Source organism: Nestor notabilis, unplaced genomic scaffold (assembly GCF_000696875.1).
Source record: "Nestor notabilis isolate BGI_N333 unplaced genomic scaffold, ASM69687v1 scaffold7832, whole genome shotgun sequence".
NCBI lineage: Eukaryota > Metazoa > Chordata > Aves > Psittaciformes > Psittacidae > Nestor > Nestor notabilis.
In genome coordinates, this window is record NW_009919601.1 from 1 (window position 1) to 9,263 (window position 9,263).

Sequence of the window (9,263 nt, forward strand, 5' to 3'; positions counted from 1 at the left end):
CCACCCAGGCCCTCAACTTCGCCTTCAAGGATAAGTACAAGGAGATCTTCCTGGGCGGTGTGGACAAGCGAGCCCAGTTCTGGCGGTACTTCGCCGGTAACCTGGCGTCCGGGGGTGCCGCCGGCGCTACCTCCCTCTGCTTCGTCTACCCGCTTGACTTCGCCCGAACCCGCCTGGGAGCAGATGTGGGCAAAGCCAAGGCTGACCGGGAGTTCAGTGGGCTTGGTGACTGCCTGATCAAAGTATTCCGGTCGGATGGCCTCAGGGGCCTGTACCAGGGCTTCAATGTCTCTGTCCAGGGTATCATCATCTACAGAGCCGCCTACTTTGGCATCTACGACACTGCAAAGGGTAGGTTGACCCAAACGGCACTGAAAGGGAGATGCTGGGCTGCAGCAGGCCTCTAGTGCATTTCAGCAGGTGTTGGTGGCTCGCCAGCCGTTCTCATCAAAACCTCTCTCCCACAGGCATGCTCCCAGACCCAAAGAACACCCACATCATTGTCAACTGGATGATCGCTCAGACCGTCACCGCTGTTGCTGGTTTCGTATCATACCCTTTTGATACTGTCCGTCGTCGCATGATGATGCAGTCTGGCCGGAAAGGAGGTAAGTTCCTACCTCCTTGCGTAGAAAGTGTCAGGCATCCATGAATCAGCAGTTGGTGGTGGAGCTGAGGTGAAGGCAGAGTCACCTGGCTTTCACCAAGGCGTGTAGATCTCCTCACCCCTTGTAAGCTGGGGGTGTGAGAAGGGCTGCAGAGGTGGATTTCAGGCGGTGTGCACAGGTGGCTTAGTCCAGCATAGCTATAAGGTGGTGTGCACAAGTCAGGTATATGTTCAGTGGGTAGGAACAGAAGAACGTGCTCAAGGATGTTGCAAATTAGTGTCTCTGGGCCAAGAAGAGCCATCCCTGGTAGCAGGCACAGCCTGGCTGATTGTGCAATAGCATTTGGGTTGCAAGTGTTGGTGTCAAAGCAAATAGTAGCTGCCTTCTGCTTGAACTGGTCCTTCCGGTGTCTCCTGGGGGTAATGTAGCAGCAGTGTATCTCCTGGGCAGTCTTGTGCTCTTATGTGCTAATACTGGAGAAAGTCAGTCAAATAATGGATGGACTTGAGGTTATGAAGCTGGAGGATACCTTAGGCCATTTTGGACCTGGCTGTCGTGTGTCATGGGCATCCGATTCCTAACACTGTCTGTCTCCTGCAGCTGACATAATGTACACAGGCACCCTTGACTGCTGGCGGAAGATTGCTCGGGATGAGGGCTCCAAGGCGTTTTTCAAAGGTGCATGGTCAAATGTACTTCGAGGAATGGGTGGTGCTTTTGTCTTAGTCCTGTATGATGAAATCAAGAAGTACACATAAGTTGCTCTCTGTTGTGAACTGCCATGTTGTTACATGTAGTTCACCACTGTTTATGGACTTGTTTGAAAACCATCTAGTTACTGAACAGTGATGGCTGATGTTTTTACAGGTTGGCATGGGGCAGGAGCAACTGCCTGCCCTGTCTTTATCAAATTATTCTCCCTGATGGGACTCACCATGGTTTCTATTTCAGTCACTCCTGCTTAAAGAGTACAAAGAAATAAAACTCTGAAACCAGCTTTCCTCATCTCATGTTTGTTCCTGCAGCATGAGGGGGGTGGGAGTCTGCAGTGACTATAGAGAAGGAGGAAGAGGAACCACCTCCATCCTGCACGCCTTGCTACCTGCTAACTACCTCCAGCAGGTAAACACAGTGCTGGCTGCCAAGGAAGCTGTGCAGAAGTGTTTCCTGCCCAGCTGGAAGCCAGTGGTGTGGGCTGGGATGGGGAATGGCAGCTCTGAAGGACTCAGACCAGCTGATGTACCCTGCGACCCTCATGTGCTGCCTGTGTGCCACCAGTCCTACCTCAGGCCTGTCTGCTCCCCGAAGCTGATGAAATCTTGCTTTGATCCTGTGGGGATGTAGAGCTGAGCATAGCCAGCCAGCTCCTGAGGCAGGGCTGCGCTTGCCAGGCAGGGAGCCACATCCCCAGGCTCATCCCTTACCCCTACAAGTTAAGCTTGTCCCAGCCCCAAATTTTGGGGGAAGGGGGAAATTCCTTCATGCTCCTGGGGCAATTTGGGGAAGACTGCAAGACTGGGCAATGAGTGTGGCTTGGCGTATACCTGAATATCTCTGTGGGTCTGTGAGCCACCCCAGTGCTGCTGCCTGGTTTCTGACTGGGGAGCTGGGGTGGTGAGTGGATGGTCTGGTCCTCTGACCTTCAGGTGAGTGAGTCTTCTCACTGCCCCCATGCCTTTGGTCCTTTGGCTGTCCAAGCCTGCTCAAAGCAGTTGATCTCAATCACTGAAACCAATCTCAACCACTGTTGGGCAGCTAAACAAGCCCTTGTGTTGTGAAGGGTAGTAGTTTTTATTGCTGCAATCTAAGCGGAGCAGCTGGGCAGGAGTGTGCAGCACTGTCCCACCGCAGGTGGTGTCGGCGTTCTTGTGACCCTGTGTGTGCATGGCGGGAGAGTGTCCACATGCTGAGATTGCTATGCTGTCGAGCCAAAAGCCTTTGCCGGTCCTCTTCAATTGCCCCTGGGTTCCTGGTGAGATCCCCATCTGCCTGTGATCCATGGGGCAATGCCACACGTGGTGGACAGCGTGCTGAGGAGAGCAGGCAGCAGCCTGAGAGGGGGCTGCGCCACGGGGCAGCCTTACCAGGAGCCCACTCCTGCTGCACAAATGCCAGTTAATTAATGAAGGGCTCTTGGGTCTTACTGCCTCCTGCTGCTAACGTGTTCTGGATTTCAAGGGCTGTTCTGAAATGCTGCTGGTTGCTGAGCATGGGGCATCCTTTCCTTTCTTCCGCAGTGGATGTGTGATGGCTGGCCCGTTGGCACAGGGGGGTAAGTGCATCGTTTCTTCCTCCACACAGTGGTGGGTGACCGAGGCACAAAGCCAGGCTGTTGTGTTGGGCTGCAAAGGAGCCGAGTTGGGGGACATGTAAGTCCTCAGACCTACAGCATTTTGCACTGGGCTTGGGGTGCAGGGCTGGCACCGAGTGAAATGGGTTGTAGCTACCCGTGCTAGTTACTGCATTTGAGACTCATGAAACAAGCACGTGTTTCACAGATATTTTTACCTCTGGGGCATGGGAGATGAGGGGTAGAGCCCTCAATGGGATTTCTTTGCACTCTGCTGCTGGGAGCACGGGCTGGCAGACCCCTCTGGCCTGGGGCTCCCATGGGATTTAACCTCCCCCTCCCAGCAGCTCCCCAGGAGCAGCTTTATCTGGGGAAGCAGGTTGGGGGTTCAGCTGCTGCTTTTGCCTGTCACAGGAGGACATTACAGAGGGATTAAGGGCTTTGTTCTTGTGTGGAAACTGAGGCACAGGAAGGGGCCTGGTGCCAGCCAGTGGCAAGGCACTGAGACCAGGCTGTGCTGCCCTGAGATGGCAGGGTGGACTTTCCTTTTAAATACAACTCTCCCGTGGGGAGTGCTGAACATCTTGTAGTTCATGGTTCCCTCCACAGGAGCCATGCCCAGCCTGGAGTACTGGCCCTGTTGCTGGCAGGGAAAGGTGAGCAAGCACCTGTACCACTGCTTTCATCTTGCCCCCTTGCCTGGTGGCCATAAATCCCAGGCTTAGGAGCTGTTGACACAGCATGGCTGTGCTTGGGATCGTATGGAACACTTGTCAGTGGCCAGGGCAGGTGGTGAGTGGTGCGGGGTGTCTGGCCTTGCGCCTTGCCAGCTCTCTGCTACTGGGACCTCTCTGCCCGGGCTGGAGGGTGTGGGGCCAGCCTTCATCTGGAGTGCCAGGCAAGGCGAGGCAGGGGCAGCCACCCTATTGCTAGCGGGATTTGGGAGGTGCTGATGGCAGCAGAGATGGGAACAGGGCTCTGGGACTTGCCCTATGTGCGGGAGTGATGGCTGAGCTTCCCTGCTCTCTCTGCTGGTGATGGGTGCAGGGCCAGGCAGTGACTGGGAGGACTGTGTGGGGCTGTTTTTGCAGGTTATGAGGAACAAGGCAGCACTGCTACACATGGAGCCACTCTGACACAGTAATTCAGACTAGGTTCTTGTGAAGGCGCCTGGAAACTGGACTGGACTAAGCCATGAAACCCATAAAGGTAAGTCTGGCCATGCGTGGCATTATTTTTGGAATAGATCCCCTCTTCTACTTCAGTTTCACTCACTGCTTTGCTTTGGGATATCTCTGCATCCAGACAAGTTCTTACATACAATATAGTGCTCAATTGCACAAACAAATCTATCACTTGCCTATATGTACAGAGTTATAAAAACTAATGCTGGCTTTCACAGTAACACAAAATCTTGCCTTTTCTTTGGTCTGAACACTGCTGCAGATTACCCAGTTGCTGCCAGGATGTGGGAAACTCTGCAGAACGGTTAGTTTTATCTATAATAATAGACATTTAATCAAGCATTTGAACTGCCCCTGCTTCCTGTTGATACAGGCAGCTAACATCTTTTAGTTCATTTAGATCTAGAAATGAAAAACCCAACTTGATTTAAATTGTTGTGAACTAGATCTGGGCAGGGTAAGAAATACATACTTAATAATGTATTGGATCAGTGTCTCTGTGTTGGGGATGTTTCAGCTGTTGACTGCTTAACTAGAGTGTATTAAAACTATCTCAGGGACTGCCAGTGGACAAGCTACATACTCCCCTTTCTGGCTGGGTCCCTGAGTGAGTCCTGAGCCATCTAGGCAGATCTTTAATGACAGGAATGAAAACCACTGAACACGGCCTGGTCTAAAAGCCAGAAAGGAGTGCTTGCGCTGTGAACACTGCCTCTAGGCTCGAGGTGCGCAGCTGAGGCAACTGATGGCAGTTGGTAATGGCTACTTTGGACAACTCATGCTGAGAACATTTCCTTTGTGCTTCAAAAACCTACAGAGATAGCCCCAGCCCCCCCCTCCCCGGCAGCCTCTTCACAGCCCACATCAGCTGAAGCCCTGTGTTTTGGCACTCCCAGCCTTAACCCTAACTGTAAGTCGGACTTTCCCTGAGCTTCTGTCTGGGTGTCACTTGAAGCAGGACTGTACTTCATCCTTGATGACAGCTGGAGGCTGACGTCTGCATCCGAGCAGGCCTCACAGGGTTCAATACCCATTTTCAAATTTCAGTCTTTGACTCCTTCTTGGAAAAAACTTCCTAATTTAGAGACCAACCTGTGGTTATATAGTGCTTGGCAGCTCCCAGAGGGAACTGGAGGCTTTCACCTCGCTGGACTCTGCTACCATACTTGGAAAAGGTGTTCGTGTAGCAAAGTTGTACCCACTCATTGCTCCTGCCCTTCCCAAATACTACACCCCGCCTCGTAATTGCTTAACGGAAGAGCCTCTGGACACAGGCTTCTGGAGACAGGCTTCAGATTAGCAGATGATCAACAGTGAACAAGATCAGCACTGCTCAGTAACACGCACTTACACAGCCTGGCATTACATTGTCACACAACCAATGGACACATCCTGCCTGCCGGCTCTGGGGCAGAACTCACTGCCTCCCTTACACCTTATTCTCTCAAAAAAAGGAAGGATACATCCTTAGGCTAAGCAGACCCAGTTTTCCCAGTCAGGGTTATAAAGCCAGACGGAAAATCTTTATTGAGTATAAAGTCTTCCATAATAGTTGTGGGGGATAAAGCATTCTGGTCATTGTTCAGGTTATTTTATGATACTTGATAAAGTAAGAACATTCTAGGAAAAGTATTTCAGTTTAAATCCGTAACATGGTATTTAATCCCAAGTAAAGCAACAAAGACAGGGGCTACAAAGTACTGTTAATACATCACACAAGAGACACAAAATATTATTTCCTAAACAAGGTCCTTTAAACTCCCATTCTTAATGTTGCCTTTATCCAAGTCCTCAGTGGTCAGTGCACTCAAAACAGTTTTTCCTTCTCCTTCACATTCTACATCTCCAAGTACTGGTACTGGTTTGCAGAATGGGTTAGTTCACATGTGCGGTTATACTCTACTTCAAACGACTGCCCACTGTACCAGTAGCTTCCAACTGTGTATCTGTACTCATTAGTTGTGTAACAGGCAGGCAGGTGCGGTTGCAGGAGTTCAAAACAGGGTTGGATTTCATTCTCCTGTACCAGGCAGTTATCTGTTGGGACAGTGCAATTCTGTCAAGCTGCAGCGTTCCGATGTTCAACAGGGGCTGAGGGTTAGAGCTGCAGCCAGGCCTCTGACAGCCCGCCTGCTGGTCAGGGTGAGCAGCAGCACCATCCCCAGCCTGGCACCCAGTCTGCTCACACTGTGTGGGAATGGCACCTCTCTCCAGCTGCTGCACATTTTGGACACATTTAAAATAATAAACAGGCACAGAGCTTACTTTTGTAGCCATTTCTTTGTTGTACAGTTGACCTATACCTCTAATACATTTATGCAAATCTTACACATTTGAAAACTACCAAAATAAAAAGATGGGTATTTGAACTCAGAAGGCACCCAGTAAAGATTTTGCCAAAAGTAGATATTCTGGCTGGAGCAGCTTCCTCACAACACTGCATCTGTGGAGAACTGCAGCTTCAGCAAAGTCTCCAGTGCCACTGGAGTTATTAAAATTGGTACCAGGGTATCTGTTAGGAGAGTTACTCATCCTCCAAGATGCTTGCATGCACCACATTGCCCTTGAACACCGTCTGTTGCTTCTGCTCTGTTGACAGATCTGTGATAGCTCCTGGTAGCTTTCTGCTCTCTGAATACTCGGCAGATGTGCAGCATTTCACTTGAACTGGTTATCAATCAGGGTTCCTTTCATCTTGGCTTTCTTGGCTTCCAACTCAGCCTGATTAAGAAAATTAAGACAGAATGAAATAAAGTCTGTATATGTTCCCCTTCAGTGCTCCAGTGAAGTTTGATCATCTTGTCTGACCACTGGGCAAGCTTTTCACACCAGGAGCAAGACTAGCTCAAGTTCTTTCTGGCTCCCTGCTCCCTTGATGTACCTTTAAAACCATAAAAAGTCTAAAACTAACTGCACAGGAGACAATTTCATCTCTTCTGTCCTCAGGTGGAAGCTATGCATTTCCCCTCCCTCCCCTGCCACTGTTCTGCTGTCACAGCAGGTAGGATCCGCTGTGATGTTCTCGCCATTGATTCTTCAAGTGACCCTTCTGGTACGAGCTGAGCTGGCAGCTCCTCCAGCAAGGAGGAGCTTGGCCTCAGCCTGCCCTGACACCTCATGGCAGAGACCTGCTCTGCCAAACAGGCTTGACAGCACAGCGTTAGGGGGTGCTCTAGCTGGCAAAGCCATGGCCTGGTTTTCCCTTTCCTTGTTCCTTGACCAACACGGAAAGTCTCCCTGCAGAAACTCTGCTAGGTGCTCTTCAGTCAGCTCTGTAGGTAACTGCATACAATTTTAAGTTCAGGAGGGCTAGCAGAACATCTCTACAAAACCTGTAAAGGAAAAGTCATCCTCACAAAGCTACAAGTTAGCTAGGACTGTACAAAGACCTTGTATAGAACTTGGAGTCCAATCTGCAAGACAGCTTTTGTGTACAAAGCCAACAGGTCTCAGGAATTCGCACTGAATGCCAAAGAAAACACTCACCAACTCCTGTAGCCGCCTTTTGCTCATGCCTTTGCGTTCCAGCTGTTTCTCAATCACTTTTGCATTCTGTGCATAGGAGTCTGCAATCTCCCTCTGAAACACACATAGCGTCACTTTGCAACAGCAAACCCCAAAGTAACAACACCTCATCCAAACGGTGAGATGACCACTGGCTCTTATCAGTGTCCAGGACAGCTGCTGGGTTCAGATGCAACCACCTCCAAGGACAGACAAAACTCACCGCTTCAATCTCCTCCTCCTCTTCATCAATTGTGGAGACTGTGACAGAACTGAACTTGCCCATGTCTTTGGTCCGTTTGGTCATCATCACCTGGGTGAGAAGTGGAGTGTTCTGTTAAACGTTGGCAACAGCTCTGCCACCCGGGATCACTTCCCCCTCCAAAGCTTTTAAGGCTTCTCATGCAATTTGTTAGGATTACCTGAACTCTGTAGGTGGCAAAGGAGAATTATCCCCAGTGATTTCTGGGGATAGAGCTGTCATTATCAGAAGCAAACTCACTGATATATAACAGATGAGTCATATGTTGAGAATCACTGTGCAGACCTACTCACAAATGGAAACCTTCTGGTAACTGAGCCTAAATGTCAGGCACAATCTAGATTCCCAGGTTATTTTGCTTTTCTTTAGTGCTAGAACTCCAAGCTGCAGTGAACTCTAAAGGAAAACTTAAGGCAGACAAGGAGAAGACACCAAACCGAGCTATTGTTTAGGGGTCCTTTTATTTCTTTTTTCTCCCTTTTTCCCCCACCATTAAGTGATTTTACTCACCACACATTACTGAAAAGCAGAGATAACCTTTTTACTGCTCTAAAGCTGATTACCTTTTTGGGAGGTTCTTGTTTCTGAGTGTATATGTTTGTTTTCCCAAAACCCTGGCCAAATTTGACCACAGCACCGTCAACAATGAACGTCACAGGAGCATTTTTCTGTTGGTGTTGATAAAAGAGCAGCAGTCCACACCTGGAAACAGAAGCACATGTAGCTGTGAGGAAACAGACTCTGGACTAAGGCACTCAGCTCTTGGGCCCCCAGCATGTGAAGGCTGTGGACCTGTTGGAACAAGTCCAGAGGAGGCCATGAAGATGCTGTGAGGGCTGGAGCAGCTCTGCTCTGGAGCCAGGCTGAGAGAGCTGGGCTGGGTCAGCCTGGAGAAGAGAAGGTTCCTTAAGAGGAGACCTTAGAGCAGCCCCCAGTGCCTAAAGGGGCTACAGGGAACGTGGAGAGGAACTTTTTACAAGGATGTTTAGAGACAGGACAAGGGGGAACGGCTTTAAACTGAAAGAGGGTAGAGTTAGATTAGATATTGGGAAGAAACTCTTCACTATGAAGTTGGTGCTGGCACAGGGTGCCCAGAGAAGCTTTGGCTGCCCCATCCCTGGCAGTGTTCAAAGCCAGGCTGCACACAGGGGCTTGGAGCAACCTGCCCTAGTGGAAGGTGTCCCTGCCCATAGCAGAGGGTTGGAACTGCATGACCTTTAAGCTGCTTTCCAACCCAAACCAGTCTGGGATTCTATGATATGACCTGAGTGCCTCCCTAACCTGCCGCTCTATGCCTTCGGGTCTGGGGAGAGAGGAAGAGGTTGAGAGGAGCGTGCAGACAGCGGGCACGGTGCGCGGCTGAGGGACCCCAGCAGGGTGAGGGCACAAGGCCAGGCCAGGGGCGGCCCCTTCCG

General features: G+C 50.4%; 2 protein-coding genes across 2 annotated transcripts; one reads left to right on the forward strand and one right to left on the reverse strand.

The window, feature by feature from the left end:
* Positions 1–5: 5 nt before the first annotated feature.
* Positions 6–1,603, forward strand: LOC104400788 (ADP/ATP translocase 2; the record flags this gene model as incomplete). Its single annotated transcript, XM_010010300.1, has 3 exons — positions 6–351; positions 468–608; positions 1,209–1,603. Coding segments are annotated over 3 exons (645 nt in total), but the record flags the coding sequence as incomplete, so codon positions are not given.
* A 5,137-nt stretch (positions 1,604–6,740) lies between these two features.
* Positions 6,741–9,207, reverse strand: LOC104400273 (chromosome unknown open reading frame, human CXorf56; the record flags this gene model as incomplete). The annotated part of the gene is made up of 5 exons (XM_010010301.1): positions 6,741–6,803; positions 7,569–7,661; positions 7,810–7,899; positions 8,412–8,550; positions 9,113–9,207. Coding segments are annotated over 5 exons (480 nt in total), but the record flags the coding sequence as incomplete, so codon positions are not given.
* Positions 9,208–9,263: the final 56 nt, after the last annotated feature.